The following is a 21,044-nucleotide window of genomic DNA, read 5'->3' as shown; positions in this document are numbered from 1 at the left end:
TCATTTGACTAGTTTTGGCTTGAGTAATAGTGCTGTGCAGGTTCTGGAACATGTCTTTTGGTGTACATACCCTTGTATTTATGGCTGATATACATATCAAAGAGTGAAATTTCAGATTCATAGGTTATACATGTATTGTGTCTTAGTAGAATATATGTATATATTTTTAACATGTTTTAATACATTTGTAAACTTTTCATTTAATTAAAATTAATTAAAACTGTTAATTTTCATAACAGGTAGTAGTGGAATATGCAGAAATCTATTTGGTTTCTTTAGTATACAACAATGATTTTTAGTGATAGTCTAATTCACCTAAAACCCATGTAAAGGAAAAAAAAATCATTAACATTGGAACAGTTATCATGAAGTTAACAGAAAATATGTGAAATTAATTTATGGCACTAAATTTTACTCTCCAAATAATTTGATAATCTGGAATTTCATGTCCATAGAATCTTTGTATTTTGTGTTAAACTTTCATTTGAATCCAATGAATTAAATAAGAATGGTTGTCTTCAGTTTTAGTTTTAGTGTTGGCTTTGTATATTTTAATAGTCCATTCTTTTTCAAGGCCTTTCCCTATGTATAATTCGTATTTGCAAGTCATTTCCAGAGTAGGAAAAAAATGAACTAATATTTCATAAGTGAATAGTAACTACTTATGAGCAGTCCATACTTATTGCATTTTTGTGAGAAGTTTCTTTTTCACTTTTTGTTTCATTTCTTTTTCAAAGCTTGTAGTGTGTGTCCCTAGCTCAGTTCTTCATCTGTGATTAGAGGCATATGAAAGTACCTTGGGCTGAAACCTGCATGGTTGGACTGCTCCTGATGGGTTCCACTTATCTGTGGCCTGGTATTGGAAGTTATAGTAAGCATTTCAGTGAGTCTTTCAGGAAGTTAAATTTATCCATTTAAAAGGAATAATTCTTTATGTTCTGAAATTATGTCCCTCTTGTTCTTGTGGTGTGAAGATATTTCATGTCAAAAGATGATAATTTTGGTATTAATAATCTTTTGGTGAAATAGGAATCCTAGGTTAGTTTTCTCTATTTTTGTTTAAAATTGAGTGTTGTTAAACATTTCAGGAAAAATTATTTTCTTAAATAAAGGTGTCTGGGAACCAGTAGTTTATAAAACACCTTCCTCCATGAACCTTTTTATATTGAAAAGGGTAGCTTCTATGCATCAGCTTTGCAGAGCCCCTTTGTTACCTTTATCCTTCATTTATTACTCTAGGTCGACCTTGCAGGGTGCTGCAAGCTCTCATGTTCTGCCCGGAGTCTGTCTCTGCCTTTCACTTCCCTTCTCTCAGGTACTGGAATGGAGCAGCATCACCCAGGCTGCTCAGCTGTTCCTTTCAAACCCCAGCACTCCTGGCCTCGTTCCAGCCTCTGGTGTTGCATTCATCACTCCACCACAGGCAGTGCCAAGATCTTTCTCTCCCTGATTAGAGGTTCTCATGATAAAATTAGTCAGCCGGGCTTGATTGACGTTTTCCAAGGATATTTCTTCTGGTGGGTAGGCAGGCAGGCCCTGATTGCTTTTTAATAATTAAGTTACAAGGAGATATATAGCATTGGGCAAATTCAGTTCTAGGAGGAAATAGCACCTTAATGGCATTTAAAGAAGGTGTTTTTTATTTCTCAGCTGGCAGGTCTTTCTTTTTTTTCCAGTCTTACTATTCTTAAGGAGGTAGAACCAAACATAGCAGATGAAATCCTTGAATTTAGGGATCTCAGAGGGTAGTAATGATAGAGGAAGATGATTGAAGGGAGAATAATTTGCTCCCTTCTCACATTAGGCATAGATGAGCCACACTTGCACTGAACTAGTGATGTGTGTGGTTGTCTTCTATTTCCTGTAGTAGGAGGAGGCAAGCCTGCTCCCTGACCTCTGGCAATGTGTTAACCAATCAGAAGAACTTAGTTCTTCTTCCAGGGTAAAGATGTGGGGGCTGAACTGGGGTGTGGTGATGAGGTTATTATCAGTCTGATGTTGATACTTACAAATGGGAATAGTACAGGCTGTCCTAGGTTGGAGCCATCAAGGATTAGGGGTGAGTTCTTTCGGGTTATTGAGCAAGAGGGATGAGAAATGAGAGTCCCATCAGCAGTTAGCCTTGTTGAGGTCTGTCCTGGAAAAGAAACTAAATCACTCAAAACAAGGATGTTCCAGCCCAGTAATGATGACTGTGACTCCCAGCATGTTGGCAACATCACGGGAAGCACTGATGGATAGTATGTGGTGAGGGACAACAGGGTGGAATCTCTTACAAGAATCTTTAAAAAAATACTTGGACCTCAAGGCTGCTTTAGATGCAGTTTTACATAGAGGTCTTCCCTGATGGCTCAGCAGGTAAAGAATCTGCCTGCAATGCAGGAGACATAGGAGATGGCGGTTTGATCCTTGGGTGGGGAAGATCCCTTGGAGGAGGACAGGCAACCCACTCCAGTATTCTTGCCTGGAGAGTCCCATGGACTGAGGAACCTGGGGGGCTGTAGTCCATAGGGTCACAAAGAGTAGGACATGACTGAGCACAGCACAGTTTGGGGCCTATAGTGCTACTGCAGAAAAATACTTAAATACTTTACATAGATGCACCACAGTGAAAAATATCCTTTGAGGTTCCTGCTAACAAAGTGCTTTTCAGATATTAAACATGCATATGAATCACTTGAGGGTCTCATCAAAGTGCAAATTCTGAGTCAGCAGTTCTGGGGTGGGGCCTGAAGGTTTGCATTTTTGACAAGTGGTGGAGTGATGTTTAAACTGTGGTCCAAGGGCTGGATTTTGAGCATAACTGTTAGATATTTATTTTTGTTCTTGCCCTGGGACTAGACTGCCAAATTGAAATCTAAGGCTCACTCTTATCATTTATTCTTCTTCCTATTTAGCTTTTCTTTTCACTTGACTATGAAAAGGCTATTGACATGAAGAAGATAATACTTTATGTTTCCCGGTGGTATGTATATTATGGGTACTATTGGAAGACCAGTGATTAATAATAGATATTAACAGGATCCAAATTAAATCTACCAACTAACATACTGGAAATTCTTTCTAATCAGAAACCAAGTGCTAGGCTGTGCATTGCTATTTTCAGACATCTCCATGTAGTACCTTATTCACATGTGTGTTGTACCAAACAGATGTCTGAGAAACAGATTTTTGTGACAGATTTTGACACAGGAAATGCAGCAGGCTCCATAAAACATAATGGAAAAATGTATTGCTTAACTACAGTCCATTTTTAAAGAACAGATTGCAGTGCTTTTCAGTGGAATCAAATGAGTCTTCTCTTAAGAGCTTTGGCACAGTCTGCATACCCAGAGAATTAACTTTTGAGAATGTCGCCTGGTGGGATGGTACTTCAGGGATTATTGATAATGTTGTGTTCGGGGGTTGGAGTTGGTCAGCTCAGAGTTCTACTTTAGATCATGGAAAAAAAGGTTATATTTCTTTACGACACTAAATATTTATCTGGTGAATCATTTCTGGAAGTGAGGGAATTACTGTGGTATTTTGAAATGGGAACACATCTTCTCAGATGTGCATTTGCAGTGTGATCTATGAGTGGGTTTCAAATGGTAATACACCAGGGGCGGAAAGTCTGCCAGGGTAGAACATCTGCTTCTAAGACATAGGCTTCTGGAGCATTCCTCTCTGAGAGCTCTTTTCTTTTGCTTGTTTTCTCCATTTGTTAAATCTAGATTATATTTCATCAATGACACAGGAAAGAAACCCTCAAAATTCAATTACTATCTTACCAACAGAGAAATCTTCAATGAAAGCTTTTAAATTTGGCTGAAAATGTGTTCCTCCTTATTAAATTATAGCTTTTGATACATTTTATGGAAAGTGGTTTTGTTTTTCAAACTCCCCTTGGCTGGAGTGCTCCCTGGTGGAGTCATGGTTGGATATGCAGGCCGCTGCATCCTTGAACAGCCTGGGTAGGTGATGGGCTGTGCTGGTTTAATGCACAGGGCTACAGGATGAGGTGATATCTACAGTGCGGTCTTGCTGCCCTAGCTATCTCTTTCCTGAATACAGATCACTTCTGACCCTGCAGTGTGTCATATTGCGAGGCCAGTCTACAACCACATACTTTGGTGTACCAACCTTGCTGCTTTTACCTGGCATGTTCTCTTGCTTTTTTCCTGCTTCTGAACCCTTTTAAAGAGGGCCAGAGTTGAGTACATTCTCCTGTGGGCTCCTGTGTTGGCTGAAGAACCTTGAATGTATTATACTTTGTTTGTACAATTACACTGTATTGTCGCTGTGCATTTTTATATCTGAGTTTTATAAACTCCTGGAAGTCAGGGAGGTGGCTGGCTTTCATCTTATTAATCCATTGCCTAGTGTAGTGGCAGATTATTACAGAGCCTCAAAATTATAATATTTACTAAATGGAAAAAACTTTATTTTAAAGTCATTGGAATTTCATATATGTAGATCTCAGTTTCTGTACATATAATATCATTCTGAAAAACAGGGAGAACTTATTTTTGTGCCATTAAGGTAGACTTTTCAAGAAATAGCATGTTTCATCATAAATGATATGCCAGAAAATGAAAAGATTAATTGATGCTGCTTTTACAGCCTAATCTTTGTCAATTATTTGTAGTTTTTTTTTTTTTGTCTCTTAGTATTTGGTTCCTTAAGAAATACTTGATTAAGCAGGAAATAATTATACAGGAAATAAAATTTTCTTAAGCTAATGCATGATTATTCTTTTATCATTCTAATATTTAATTGAAATATTAAAAGTGATTTCTTTAAATATTTGTAGTTTCTTTTTTCTGTTAAGCTTTAAATGATAGGTATCACCAGGAGAGGCATAATGATTGATTCTCATGTTTAGTGTATAAATTAAAACTTACAGTTCTTGGGTGCAGTAGTACATCTGTTGAATAACCATTTCATTATTTACATGGTACAGTGATATATTTAATAGTATCCTTAAATGTCTTCTAAAGATTATTATATTGATGGTTTAGGTACAGCTGGAAGCCAAAAGAATTATTCTTTAAAAAAAAAAGTCATTGTGTGTACTTCAGTGTTGATAAGTAAGGGATTATTACTAGCACTTGACTTTTGAACAGAGACCCCAGTGAATAGAACTAGAGAAGCCAAAATCCAGAATGATTTCTTATCTAGACACATGTCAAATCTAGTTAATGTTAAATCGTATTTAGAAAATGTGATTTAAATGGCAGTTCAATTAAAAAGACTGCTATCAGTCTATAAACATTTCAGATCTTTGCTTACATTTTATGTACATATAATATTAAGGGGATTCTCTACCTTTGACTGAGCATTTAAGACTTGTAGAAATTAAGTCTGTTGTCGGTATAAATCAGTGGATTAGCCTAATGGTATTTTCACACTTCAGTTCATTGTGTGGTTATCTAAATAAGTATGTTTTGGAAATTAAATTCCTTCTCATCCAGATCCGAGTAGGCTAACTTTCCAATTAGTATAGTCTAGATTTCTTCCAAAAAATCTCTTTTGGTTAGTTTGTTTTATTATTAAGGAAAATACAGAAGATGTAAATTTTGCAATTTCTAATGTAAAATACTTTAAGTAGGAATACAAGTTTTATTTTAAATAGTGTTTGATTCTTTATCCATAAGTTATGTACTTACATTGACAGAAGAGTGTCCCAACCTTTCAACTGCTACTGTTGATGACAATAATGATAGGAAGTTGGTAGCACGAATAATACTAGTAATAATGATAAAAGTTAATCAGATGCTTGCTGTGGCTTATATTTACTGCTGTGTATCAAACCACATAAAATTCAACAGCAAGCGTGGTTCTGTGGTGTTGGCTTCTGCTTTATGTGGTATGGGCTGGGGTGTTGGATTGCCCCCACATGCCTAGCATTTGTTGCCCCCTTGTAACTGAGGACTCACTAGGGCCTTTCCACATGACTGCTTGGGTTTCCTCACAGCATGACCACTAAATTCCAAGATTGTTTTCCAAAATGCAAAAGCAGAAACCACAGATCTCTTAGGGCCCAACCTCAGAATTTACACGGTGTAATTTCTACCACATTCTACTAATCAAAGCAAGGCACAGCCTAGCCCAGGTACGGGGGTGAGGGGAATAGACTCCATGATGGGAAGAGTAGCAAAGGAGTTTGCCTATCTGTAATCTTCCACAAATCCTGTACGTGCTATTGTAATTCATATTTTAGAAATGAAGGGTTAACTGAATATGCAAAGTCATTCAGTTCCTGAGTGATTTAAGCTCATGTTTAGGTTAATTTGACCCTAGAGCTGGAGCTTTTAACTCTTGTAATGTTTGATCTTCAGAGTGTGGATAGATTAAATATGTTTGTCTTTCTACTCCAAAGCCACTGTCTAAGGGTGGTTTTATTTATGTGGTGGTTATTCCATTTGCAGTCAAGACTAAAACAGCAGAGAGAGTTGATTGATATTATTGATCAGCTATCATGTGGTAAACATAATTCTCTCTAAGATATTTCTAAACTCTCGACTGAGATGAAAGTTAAAATTCTTAGATGTGATATTGTAATTTGCTTACTGTTAGCACATTTCCTTATCAAGAACAAATAAATAAAATCAACTTTTAAGCCACGTTTCCCATTGAGCATACTCTGTTCTAGTAGTCTGCATTTTTCGAAAGGTTTCAATATTCTCGTGTTTATTCATTAACATGAAAAACAGAGCTTTTAAGTTGCCTTTTATATATTTATTTTTTGTTATTTCTGCTGCTTTGTGGTTTAGTTTTGGAAGACAGTGTTATTTAAGTATTTTGCTTTGTTGAAAAGGAAAGAAAACATCAGAGATGCCTATTATAGTAATGAACAAAATAAAAATTACAGCTTACCAATGTAATTTCAGTTTTCTATGTTAGATTTTTCTATCCTGACTTTAGGATTTCTTCAGTCTCAGACTAAAATATATTGAGAAAAGTTTGTAAACTTAAAATGGTATATAACACCTTGTACTTCATATTAATTGTAGATTGTGAAGTATATTCATAATTTTTACCTAAAGCCTATGGGCTTTGCGAGCTATCTAGTCACCTACAAGCCAAAATAAAAGTGATGACAACTCCGTGGAATGTTATGGGGCCTCAAATTATGTACCTGTAGTCTTCTCATTTTTATAGAGGACAAAACTTTGGATTAGAGGCTTTGAAGTAAGAGACAGGCAGTACTGTGTCTAGAACTTTTCGCTCCCATACTGTGCTTTCCTCCACCATATTCCAGTATTTCCTTCATGAGACTTGACATTGGGGGTACAGAAACCACTTGTCTGCAAGGTCCTATCACCACCACTGGGAGCAGAATAAGCTAAATGCAGTTTAACTTTGGCAAATTTAAGAAAATCTTAGACCTTTATTTTAACTTAAAAAATATACCCATTGTTGCTATACTCAGAATGTTTAACAATTTTTTATTCATCCATTAGAGAAGGAAATGGCAAGCCACTCCAGTATCCTTGCCTGGAGAATCCTGCAGACAGAGGAGGGCTACAGTTAATGGGGTCGCAGAAGCATTGCACACTACTGAGCAACTAAACAACAGTGGGTCCGGGGAAATTGTACAGCTAACATCTGTCACAGCTATGTTCTGTGATTATTTCACCTGTTCTTCATTTTGAAAGAAAAAAAAAAAAAATCCCAGTACAGTCAGTCTCACTGCTTAGAAAAGCACAGCATTTGTTTCTGAGGTTGTAGATCTAAATTAGCCCCCTTCTCTAGAATCATTATCATATGTCTTGTCCGTGTCTGGTATGCTGAAGGGAGAAGGTGGACAGTTGAATGCTCTGGTCATTTGTCACTATACATTTCTTTTATGCTATTGCATGACAAGGATTATATGTGGTGTGCTAATTAATCTGTAATAACTATCAGGCAGTCTCTTGCTCCTGAAAATAATTCAACTTGAATGGTGTATTTTTTAGATTATTGTAAAGGTAGGAGATAATGTCATGAACTAGATTTAAAAATAATGAGACTTAACCAGAATGAGATGATTTCCACATTTAGTTTATCAGTAGCTGTACTCTGACCTTTCTATTCCCTGCTTGATATCCTGAAAATGTGAAATTATACTGTTGTGCCAGTGGTGAATATTCTGTGGTAAAAGGATTAATAGTTTCTAGACAATTGAAAGTCAGTGCTCAAGTAAAAGGTTTGAGGTGACTGTGCACCAGAGATAGCTCTGGACCTGAAAGTCAAGCTTTGCAGCCTGGATGCCAGTGGGGCCTGGCAGAGGTTGGGTTGTTGCAGTAGGCATGGAAATCTAGTCACTCTCTCTCCTTCAGGCACCTTGCAGATTTGCCTGAGAAAGTCAGTATAATGGCTTGTAATATTTTTGAAAATAGGAATATTTAAAGAAAAAAATAGGCAAACCATTTATAAACTATCCAGAGGTTACTACTGTTTATGTCTTTTACTGTATATTTTATATTCGTTTTCTATTTGTCTGTATTGTGATACTTAGCTTTTAAATAGTACTTAGTACTGGGCATACTATTTATTGTTTTGCCTTTTTCACTTCACACTTTTTATAGAGCATGTTCATGTGCATGCACACACAGACACACACACACACACTCTGTTATCATGTGGTATCCATATCAGATTATACCAAAAATAAATGAGAATTGCTTGGCAAACTGAAGTTTATATTTGCCTCAACCATTTCAATAAAGATAATGTTAACCCTGGGGGAAAGATGAAATAAATGTCAGGTTTGTAGTTTTCTTGTCAGTAATGCATAACATGAGCACCAGCAAAGAGATGAGCTCTCTCTCTGCTCTATGGTTCATTTGTTTTTCACTTGTTCCATTTCTGGGGAGCTGGGTTGAAGTGGGACAAAGGTATCAAGGAGGAAACTCCAGAGCCAAAGGAGGAAGTAACTGTCAGGGAACAGGTAATGTGATGGGAAACTGTGTTTATACTTCCTCAGAAAGTATGACAAACGTGATCCGTTTTCTTGAGATTCTGGAAACTTCACATTAATTTCCTGTTGCTTGCTGTTGTTATATTTTGTCATTCACAAAGGAGAAAAAGATAGTGAGAGAAAAGATAGTGGAACTCACAAAGGTTTTTTTTCTTTTTCTCACTTAGTGTCAAACACTAGGTTTTTAATTCTCTCTTAGAGCAGCTTTTGGTAAAGTTGATGCTTCACTCTCTAGCATTTTATAAACTTTTTATGTACTGCTGCTATCGATCTGTTTAGGTCAGGAAATTCTGATGTATTTTTTCTTTAAATATTTTAATGGTCGTTAGTGTTAAAATTTATTGGGTATCTATTATTTGTAAGAAGCTGTTACAGGTATAGTAAGACTTTCTTCTCCAACAAAGACCTTTGCTTTGATCCAGGTGAGGTGCAGTATGTATATAAAATAACTGTGGTGCTTTTCAGAGAGAACTTTCTCCTATGACAGGTGGTGTGAAGCGGTGGCATTTTATTTAATTTATTGGCTGCACTGGGTCTACGTTGCTGTGCATGGCCTTTCCCTGGTTGTGGTGCATGGGCCTCTCACTGCAGTGGCTTCTCTTGTTGCAGAGCGTGGGCTTTAGGGCACACGGACTTCAGTAGTTACAGCACTCAGGCTCAGTTGTTACGGTGTACTGGCTTAGCTGTCCCACAGCATGTGGAATTTTCTCAAACCAGAGATTGAACCCATGTCCTTTGCATTGACAGATGGATTCTTAACCACTGGACCACTGGAAAGTCCAAGTGGTGGCGTTTAATAGCCTGATAGATGACATTCCAGAAAGGGGGATGGAAAAGATACCATGGCCATACTACCTTAACATAAAGCTGGTGCAGACGAAAGTTCAACAAGCTGAGATGTAGGAACTAGCTGAGACATAGGAACTTTCAATCAGTGAGGAGGAAGAGATGGCTTAATCCAAAGTGTGGATCAGAAAGGGCAGGATGCCATTCAGATGCCCAAGGAGGAAGCAGAGAAGTGGTGTGAAGAATGATGGAAGGTAGCTTGGTCCCACAGCCAGGAGAAATCCTCGAAGAACGTACTATTGTAGAAAAGACTTGTATTCTAATAGAGTATTCTGTGACTCTGTCCTACTGAGTAAAAGTAAAAGCTGTCTCTGAAATGTGAATGTGACAAAAAATAGAAATAGTGGTGTAGGGACTGTAGCAAGTAAAAATAATTAAGAATTTTCACTAGAAGCAGTAAGTACTGACTTAATTGATATAATTCAGATTGCTACTTCATTATAATTTTTTATGGTGATCTGAGAAAAGAACAAAAATGAATCTATTAATAGATTTAAAAATTAAATTGTTTTCATGGCCAAGTTTATTTGATGATGAAACTGTTCTTTTATCAAATTACCCCAAGACATAAAAATATAGTTTAAACTTCCAATGTTTCTTTTTCTTCAGAAAAAAAGCCTAGCCAAAAAACAAAAATACACCACGAAGTTCTACTGTGATTGCTTCTGGTTGCTTCTATTTGAGTCACTGTCATGACAGCTTTCCACATAGTCACAGAAATTTCGTTGTATTTTATGTTAAATAGGAGTGCAAGAATAGGTATGTTTTTCTTTTCTCTCTCACGTAATAGAAGGGTCTACATTTTTAAGAGTTCTTAAAAAAAAAAAAAGGTTTCATAAAAAGATACTTGCTACCCTTTAGGTTTAATCAAAAGGAGTCCAGCGCTAAAGACAAAAGTGTTTCTTTTTTGAAGTAGATGTTGTTAAGCTTTTAAACCAGATGAAAGTATGAGTGATCATATCATACTGTCATGGTTTCTCACAATAAATTTTTCATATAAAATTATTTGTTGAAATTATCAAAGAGATAATCCTGTGTTGGCATAGCTGCAAAGTTAAAATAGCTGACATTTAAAAAAGATTATATGGGAAGCTTTATTGAATGTATTGAGATAAGGCTTACTGTAGTTATTTTTCTTCATGCAAACTGCTGTCATAGTTGTAGGAAATTCAAAATCCACATGAAAGACCCCATTCACCCTTGGAATTATCTAAGTCCTTCCTAATTCACCTTTACTGTCCTATTCCTACCCACTTCAGGGCTATATTCTGCTGAAACTGCATCTGTCACCCCCAAAGTTGTAGACTCCTCTGTCTCTCTCGCTGATTACTACCTTTATTCTAGTTCTATCTCAGTTTTATTCCCACTACATTGTTCTGTACCTTTGGCAATCTCTTAGTCCCTTAAATTCATTAAAAGTATATGAGTACTTAATGAATTCATCAAGAGTATATGACATAGTCTAGTAGACACTTAGGATATGCAGAATAAATGAATGGATTAATCAAATACTCTTTCATTGTTTGCTGTGAAATTCTAAGAGGCCACCATGACAATTGATGATCCTAATATGAGATTGGTGATTTTTACCTTATTGAGATAGCCATCAGTTTAAATGACAGTAGTATTATATGGGGAAATTAAAGACTAGGATATTTATACTTTTAAACAGAGGTGGTAGGTGGAATTAATAATAATAATAATAATAATGATTATTTACTGAGAGTTACAAGATGCGTTAGGGTCTTACCTTTATACCTTATATACTCCTCACAACACAGGCATTTTTATTTAAAATTTTTAGAGATAAGGAAACTGATTCAAAGAGAGGTTAAGCAACTTGTTCACAACTACCAACAGAGTAAGGATATGCACTCAGTATGTACGGTTCAAGGCCAGTTTCTTTAATATAGGATAGCTGAAGAATTAGACAGAATATCTTCTTGGTATCTCCCAGGAACTTGTCAAAGGATATTACATTTGAATGTGATGGGAATATTTCATGTTTTAGTTGTGTTTAGGTAAGACATTTGTAAATTGTCCATTTAAAACTGTTTATTTCATAAAGCAAATTCATTTACCCTGAAAGCATCATTCTTATTTTGTGGGATAGTGTCTTGCACTTATTAGACCTATGTAGGCAACATGTTTGAGATTATACTGCAGAGATCAGAGGATGCCCAGGGTTCATCCTTCCCAGCCACAATTTTGCACTTGGTCTCCCTAGCCTTGTTAGTGGTGGATGATTTATCTTTTAATGAAAGGGATAAAACCTTCCTTGGTTACCTATTTCAATGAAGCTTTTGGACTGACATAGTTTGCTAAGTGAGCAGTTCAAGGAAGTAACCTGGAGCAGCTTGAAAAATTACCCTACTGCTTGTGTCTCAGGTTAGAAAGTTTCTGCTCATACTTCTCTTACGTCTTAGGGTAGACTCTGGGACTTGGGCTTTTAAGATTGCTTCATATTCCTTGTAAATTGATGCAGTCACTATGGAAAACACTATGGGGGTTCCTTAAACTAAAAATAGAGTTGCCTTATGATCCAGCAATTCTCCTCCTGGGCATATATCCAGAGAAAACTATAAATCAAAAAGATACATGTACCCCAGTGTTCCTTGCAGCACTATTTAAAATAGCCAAGACATGGAAGCAACCTAAATGTTCATCAACAGATGAATGGATGAAAAAAATACGGAGTATAGACATAATGGGATACTACTCAGTCTTAAAAAAGAATGAAATAATGCCATTTGCAGTAACATGAATGGACCTAGAAATTGTCATATTAAATGAAGTAAAAAATAGACAAATATCATATGATTTCACTTATATGTGCAATCTAAAATATGGCACAAATGAGCTTATTTACCAAAAAAAAAAAAAAAAAAAAAAACCCAAAAAAACAAAACAGACTCACAGACATAGAAAACAAACTTATGGTTATCAAAGGAGAAAGGGGGTTGCAGAGGGATAAACTAGGAGTCTGGAATTAGCAGAGACAAACTGCCCTATATAAAATAGATGAACAACACAATCCTACTATAGCACAGGGAACTAGATTCAGTATCTTGTAATAAATCATAATAGCAAAGACTATGGAAAAGAAAACGTATAAATGAATCAGTTTGCTATACACACAATATTGTAAATCAGCTATACTTGAATTAAAAAAAAATTTGCTTCTTATTCCTCTTAGTTGTGTTGAAAACTTTAAAACATTTAGGCAGGGGAGTGGATGAGATCCAGTTTTATTTCAGACTCTCGGGAGTCATCTTAATAATAGTCTGTTCCCAGGATGAGGAAATGAAAGGTGAGGCTTACATCACCCTAGTATCCTTACTTTGTTAGGAATCAAAATGTTCCTAAGGTCAAATACAGTGTGAAATAACTCCCTAAACCCATCTTGGAAGGCACTACCTCAGAAATAGTGAATGGAAATTGCTCTTTAACTGGGTGTGAGTCTCATTTTTAGGGCCACTGTTTATATTCTTTATGTCTTGCTTTTCTCTTTATGTTGAATTTGTTTCATCTTGTAAAGATTACAAAACACATGCCCTAGCTTTTAAATGTGAGAATTGAATTGTTAATAGTTTTTGGATAAAAATGTTGTCTCCTGTTTCTTCTACCAAAGGTGGTAGATTCTCAGAAACTTTGGAACTCCCTAGTATGAAGTGTTTTCACCAATTCCACACCTAAAACTTTTTATTTCCTACTTGATTTATGACACAGCTGCTTCTTGAATTGAGAAAATGTAAGGACTACATGCGATATAATTAAATTGCACTCTGTATGTGTCTCCTACATTTAGTGGAGGCTACGAATCAAATCTTTTGATGTATTTTTTATTCATTTTTCAAATTCCTCACCTCAAGATGCCTGTTGTCTTGAGGAGCTCGTGCATTGTTCCAGCTCCTCTTTGTGTAGTGTTAATATTGTCATGTCTTTTTCTCCCCTGTGCTCTCAGTTCCTCAGTCTCATCTGACTCTTTGTGACCCCATGGAATGTAGCTCACTAGGCTCCTCTGTCCATAGTATTTTCCAGGCAAGAATACTGGAGTGGGTTGCAATTTCCTTTTACCCTACTATGTAATAAATTTATTAAGGGTAGAATTGTGTCATCCTGCATCAAATCTTGTATACCTTCACTATATGATGCTGGCTGTAGCTACTCAGACTTATTCATGAACAATGATGCTATATCACTCCAACTTTATATTCTGTGCAGTAATGTAACTTGAGAAATTGATTCATATTATTTTAAAGAAAGTTTTACATGATTGAATCCAGGATAAAAGAAGCACTGCTTCTTAAGTGATATTCTTGACACTGCTGATGTATTTATTATACTTATTTTATTGGCATATACTTGATTTACAATGTTGTGTTAATTTTAGGTGTACAACAAAGGGAATCAGTTATATGTATACATGAATCCACTCTTTTTTAGACTTTTTTTTTTCCATGTAGGCCATTACAGAATATTGAGCAGAGTTCCCTGTGCTCTACAGTAGGTCCTTACTAGTTATCTGTTTTATATACAGTAATATATATATATGTCTATCACAATCTTCCAGTTTATCCCCTTCTTACCGCTGGTGGCTGTAAATTTGTTTTCTGTATCTGTAACTCTATTTCCGTTTTGTAGGTAAGTTCATTTGTAGCCTTTTCAGAGATTGCGAATGTGGATAGTTTTCTTTATCGTCTCTGCCCTCTCCTTTGTCTTTATTCCTCTCTCCCTCCCTCTACTTCAAGGCTTCTTTAATATATTAACTTCTTTACTGGTTTAACCAGTGTCGACATCTAGAAGCTACTTTTTGATTACCTGGTGTATCAAAATACTTTCATTTCAAAATTATTTCTTAAAAACAAAATCTCACACCAAACAAATTTTAAAAATGGCTTGGGGATTCCTACTATATGGATTTCTCTGGTGGCTCAGATGGTAGAGCGTCTGCCTACAATGCAGGAGACCCGGGTTCAGTCCCTGGGTCGGGAAGATCTCCTGGAGAAGGCAGTGGCAACCCACTTCAGTATTCTTGCCTGGAAATTCCCGTGGATGGACGAGCCTGGTAGGCTACAGTCCACAGGGTTGCAAAGAGTCAGACACGACTGAGTGACTTCACTGTAGGGGTGGCAGAGAAAAATGACTTAACTTGTGATTGTTAGTGGAAGATTAATGTGGTAGTAATTAGTCAAAATAAAGTATCTCTTATATTGAAAGTCAAAGTGTTCAGAATTTCTTGTAAAGTTATGTTTAAGATTATTGAGTGTTGTTGTTGTTGTTGTTCGCTCACTCAGTCGTGTCCAACTCTTTGCGACCCCATAAACTGCAGCTTGCCAGGCTTCCCTGTCCTTCACTATCTTCCAGAGTTTGCTCAAACTCATCTCCATTGAGTTGATGATGCCATCCAACCATCTCATCCTCTGTTGCCCCCTTCTCATCCAATCTTCAGTCTTTCCCAGCATCAGGGTCTTTACCAATGAGTCAGCTCTTCACATCAGGTGACCAGAGTGTTGGAGCTTCAGCTCCAGCATCAGTCCTTCAATGAATATTCAAGGTTGATTTCCTTTAGGACTGACTGATTTGATCTCCTTGAAGTCCAAGGGACTCTCAAGAGTCTTCTCCAATACCACAGTTCAAAAGCATCAGTTCTTTGATGCCCAGCCTTCTTTATGATCCAACTTTCACATTTGTACATGACTACTGGGAAAACCATAGCTTTGACTATATGGACCTTTGTTGGCAAAGTAATGTCTCTGCTTTTTAATATGCTGAATAGGTTGGTCATAACTTTCCTTCCAAGGAGTGAGCATCTTTTAATTTCATGGCTGTAGTCACCACAGTGATTTTGGAGCCCAAGAAAATAAGAGTCTGTTTGCTGTAAAATGATGGAACCGGATGCCCAAATCCAGTCAGATAAATATTACTTCCTTAGTTGTTTAGTGAAAAAGATACATATTCTCAATTAGGATGCTTCAAATCCTTTATTAAGTAGTCATCACTTTTGGTCATATGATGAGAGGCAATCAAGCTTAGGGAAAATTGGCAAGGTATAGGAAAAATATCCTAATAGAAAATTCATCTACAAAGAAGGTATGTAGTTGTTGACTTTGTTCCCACTGTGTCTAGATAATTAGAGGTGACTGTATTCTTGGATTTCAGTTTCAAAATTGAAAGTTATTTATATTTAAATTGGTATATAAAAGTGCATAGTGGAGTGGGGAATTAAAGCTTATAATGTAAAGCAAAATATAGTAAACAAACTCCCACACAGTCGTATAAAAGACATATTCATTTGTTGTGACAGTAAATTTAAATGACATCAGCTGAATTAGCTGTAAGTTATTTTCATTTCTTTCTGTGGATAGCAACCTCAGTAAATCAATCTTTCAGATAAAGGATTTCCAGAATAATCATTTACATGTGTATGATCTGCATTTTTTTAAAAAAATTAGTTAGAAAATGTATGTTCTGGTATATGTGAAAAATAAGGTAACAAAACTTGCATTAACATGTTTTTAAGAACTTGAATTTCCATTTCTTTAAAGATTAAAGGCAAAAGAGATTTTTCCATCGCTTTAGTTTGTACAAAAAGTCAAATAGAAATGTAATCTTCTTGTAGGAAGAAGAAAATTGAACTATACACACAGTTTATAATTTAACAGTGATTGGTTGTATGGGTAGTGATACTAGGGCTTCTAGACTGAAGATTATAAAGTATTACTATTTCTGTTTTAAAGCTTAGTGCCTACATAGCCAGTGGATCAAATATCCAAGATGGATAATCACTGGTATTGTGCTTCAGGCTTTAGATCTAACAAATAAAAATGAAAGACATTTGGATATGATTAAAGAACAAAGAAACAAGGGGATGGATGGAGAGAAACCAATTCAGAAAATAAGGAACAGTTGGTTTACCCTAATTACAGCCATCCTGATTTTTCTTTTTTGTTTGTATCAATTGGAAGTTTGGTCAGAAATTAACTCTTTTGCCTAATTACGGAAATAAATTCGTTGCAGCTTTTCAAAAGTGACTTTATGTTTTTCTTTAAACTCAAATTTCAAGAGACAGTTGCAGTTGGTATTGGCTGCATTGGCCACAATTCTTTCCTTTGATAAAGTTCATCAGTTCGCCTTTCATTTCCTAAGACTGAATCTCTTATGTAAACTATCATCTAAATGAGGATGTGTTGGCATAAATGAGAAGAACAAAGATTCAACTAATTAAGAGAGTTTTACCTTTGAATTAGGCTGAGTTGTACGGAAGGGTGGCTGAATCTAAGAAGATGGTGAAACATTTTGCATAACCCAATCATAATGATTTTGCAGATTGTTTCTTGTTGCCAATCAAGCACTAAAATAAGGCCCAAGTTCTGACCCTCATAAATTTCTTTCTCATAAATAATAAAGGATATGGAAACAGCGACTTTCTGGTTTTTCAATAGAGATGAACTTTTTGAGATGTCAGTTACTTTATTGCTTTCTTCTTTCCTACTTTTCCCACTTTCTGTCACAAGTACTTTTATTTATTCTGTGTTCATCTTATATAGGATACATGCTTCTTTTCATTAACTACTGAGAGGTACATACTATATAATCTCTTTGGTATGTAGCATGTCTTTTTGTTTGTTATTTGAGAGTCATTAAATACAGGTTCATGCGTAAAAATGAGGCAGATAGCCACAACTTTCAGTGTCAGAGTCCTTCTGAAACTTTGTATGGCATTATATGCATTGCAGATTTGATGGCTTTCTCTATTTTTCCCCTGTATTTACTTGCCTCCTACCTGCACTTGACCTCTCAACACATACACAAAAGCAGCTAAAGCTTCAAAATGGAAAGATATTATGTATGTGCCTATTGTGTTCTGGTGATTCTGAATAAGCAGGAATATAAAGAGGCAAGGTCAGCTGAAAACTGAGTAGTTCCTTTGTATTTTGTCTTTCAAGAGCTTCCTTATTATTTGCAGAAACAGTTTGGGGCTGATTAACACAATATATGTTGTAAACCTATGAAAAGCTTGGAAGGAATGTAGATGATATATTAAAGTATGAATCATGATTTGAAGCATGCTGTAAATCACATCAAAGCCACCAGAACTTAACATGGAAGTTGGAAGAGACAATACCTACATTTCCCTCACTCTAAACCATTTTATCCATACCATAACTTTTTCTTTCTAAAAGCAGAGGCTTGATCATGTCCTTAATCTTTTAGCCCACTTGGGCTCCCCATTCCTTATCACAGTAGTCTTTTATGGGCTACCTAGAGAGCTTCTGAAATACGTACATATCTGAGGCTTATCATCAGAAACTGATTTTTAGATAGAAGTGGCAAGTGTATTTGATAAAATCTGTTCATTGGTTTAGATGGCTCTTTGTCATGTCCCATCTAAACTTTCTCATCCCATGTCAAGCCATCTGTTCCCCTCACCTTCAGCTCTTCTTTAGCCATGGTAAGCCTAGATCGTATCCACAGAGTTTGGTTTCACACCTCTGTACTTCTCTATACACTCTTCCTACTATTCAAAATTCTTTTTTCCCTCCTGTCTTTCCCCCACTTTCCACTCCGAGTCTTTCATCTGTCGAACAACTGCTTATCTTCCTAGATTCTCCGTAAGTGACACAACTTTCCTTATTACCCCATGTAGAAATAGTTACTCATTTTTTATTAACATTTATATTTGATTATGAGTCTTCTAGGTGTCCATCTCTCCCATTAAATCCATGTAATTTATCTTGTTCATGCTTATATTAAATGAATACATGGGTGATTAATAAAAACCCGGTTATGAATTTAAATGTATAGTTTCTATGAACATTGTTCTTAAGGGCTTTATTGATTTGACCTAGGTTGGATAATTTCATTTTTCATGATATATATTCCCATTGAAGCTAATGTGCCTATATATTTACTCTTCTCTTCATTTTTCCCCCTTTGTGTCTACAGACGAAATCTCACAAAACTATCCCTTATCTTCAGTCACATGTTGGCAGAAATCAAAGCAATCTTTCCCAACGGACAGTTCCAGGGAGATAACTTTCGTATCACGAAAGCAGATGCTGCTGAATTCTGGAGAAAGTTTTTTGGAGACAAGTAAGTACAAATCATTTTATAATTTGGATCCATATTTGAAGAATGAGGAGATCTGTCTCCAGTTCCAAATGGTATAGATTTTGCCTGAGTATTTCTAGAATGTTCTTCAGTGTTTTTGATAAGTGCTTTTTGATTGCTTTTTTTCCCTGTTTAGCCACCAAAAATATACCTTAGTAACTGAATAATTTTGTTATCACCAAGTAGATATTATGATATATATTTATTTGATGTGCACTCATTGAATTAAATAGTTTGCTCTAAGAAGCAGAGGTATGTGAGATACAGTATACATGAGAAGCTCATAACTTTATAATTCAGTGAACACATAAAACACATATGCAAAGTAAAAGGTAGAAAAGGAAAGATACTTTAAAAAATGGCATAAATAAATTGTTCTGACAATTCAGAGAGGGCAACAGTTGCTTCAGAATTGTAGCCATCAGATACTACTTCCTAGAGGAGGTGGAACATAAACTTGATGAAGATCTGAAATTGAAGTGAGAAAAGGCCTTTATCCCTGGGATTCAGGTTTTCTTTGTGTCACTGCACAGAAAGTAAACATGTATAAGCAAGGTACAGAAAAGAGGATAATGTTATCACAAAGTTGCATTATCTCACAAAACAGCTAAAGATATTTTCCTCTAGGTATTTTCTATCCAGACACAAGCTCAGGTGAGCTTGGTGAATGATAGGAATTAAATAGCTGAAGTCTGCATAACTTAAATAAAACTTGCAAAACTTTTATCAAGAATCTCGTGGTAAGATGATCAGGACATGAGCCTCAGGAGGCAGATGGATCCCTCAGTGTGTCTTGAGTATAGGCAGAACCCCTAGCTTAGAGTTAAAAGTGATTGCTTACACTCAGACTGTTGTGTTCTTTTTGGAGTTAAATTCTGTATTTATACATTAGCTGATGAAATAAGACATAAAATGTTGGAATACACAACTGTCAACAATCTGAGTCCTCTGACACTGATGAATTAACTGTAACGTTAGGTTTCCCTCATTTTTCTTCGTGAAGTGCTGCTTATCTATAAGCTGCTATGTGATTAGGGCACATACAGAGCAATGCACATTTGATTAGATATACATATTTTTTTTACTTCAAAAATATTAATGTCTTTATCCCACCTCTTAAATAAAAAGTATTCTGAATTATTTTTTAGCACTACTGGAGGTAATACTACTTTTAACCCTGACATTCTGTATTCCAGAGATCTAGCTATTTGTAATGCTCCTATATCCATTCACAAATGAGGACTTAAAAGAAGAAAACATTCATCCTCCTTTGAATTAGCCTAACATCCAAGAGTGTACTAATTAAATATACGTGAATAGTAGAAAGCAGAAAGGGATTGCAGAGTTCTGAAAGTAAGAATTGAGGACTTCTTGAAGTTACAACTCATATATTAGTACTCTGAGCTTAATGCAAACAGTTGGTAACCTTCAACACAAACTATCTTAAAATTTTAAGAAAATCTATCAGATGAATTGCTTGTGGTATTTCTTTTTGAAAACTGAAAATTCTGGTGAGTTATAAAGTTGTTTGCTAGTCAAAAGGCCAGTGAAAAATGGAAAGATTCCTCACGTTTTTCAGGAGAGGAGTTTGTTTTGCCATTACCTCAAACCACAGAGAATTATGCATTTGAGACATCTTTACTTCCCTTTATTTACATCCATAGACATTAAGGGGCTGAAATTTCTGTCCAACTGCTGTGTGAGTGAAATCGCTACTAAATCAAATGGGGGATTCTTGAAATGCTGATAAAACATGTTCCCTACCTCCCAAAACCCTTGTAACTTTGTCTTCTCCTATCGTTGCTTACTTGAAAAAGCTTCTTAATTTGTCTTTAAGATTTTTACTTTTGGGATGAGAGCTAAACTTAAAGCTTCTTCTGGAATGCAGACATATTTCTGTAGTAATCAGAATTATGGTTCTTTTATTAAATCATTGGAAAAACCATCTTTGTATTCTCTGTGGGTTTTCACCTTATAGTTCCACGGTATTTTATTGAATTAATGGACGAATGAATGATGTAGCTTTTTAAAAGGTTGAATCCTTTTATCTTTTTTATACTCTAATACTAGTCTGCATTTTTGCATAACTGGGTTCTCATTCAGAAGTATTCCTGTTATTTATCTACATATTGAGGGCATA

The 21,044-nt window shown here is 35.8% G+C and overlaps 1 protein-coding gene across 2 annotated transcripts in view; it reads left to right on the top strand.

Annotated features, from left to right (window-relative positions):
- Nucleotides 1-21,044, top strand: part of CBLB (Cbl proto-oncogene B) — a 218,480-nt gene that overhangs the window by 73,583 nt on the left and 123,853 nt on the right. For both annotated transcript variants that reach the window (XM_068990103.1, XM_068990168.1), the window contains one exon: nt 18,740-18,886. In XM_068990103.1, coding sequence (XP_068846204.1) covers nt 18,740-18,886 — 147 coding nt within the window. The remainder of the gene's footprint in view (nt 1-18,739; nt 18,887-21,044) is intronic.

The sequence above is a fragment of the Capricornis sumatraensis genome, chromosome 1, assembly GCF_032405125.1.
Source record: "Capricornis sumatraensis isolate serow.1 chromosome 1, serow.2, whole genome shotgun sequence".
In the NCBI taxonomy this organism is placed as follows: domain Eukaryota; kingdom Metazoa; phylum Chordata; class Mammalia; order Artiodactyla; family Bovidae; genus Capricornis; species Capricornis sumatraensis.
This window is presented reverse-complemented; position numbering and strand designations above follow the sequence as displayed.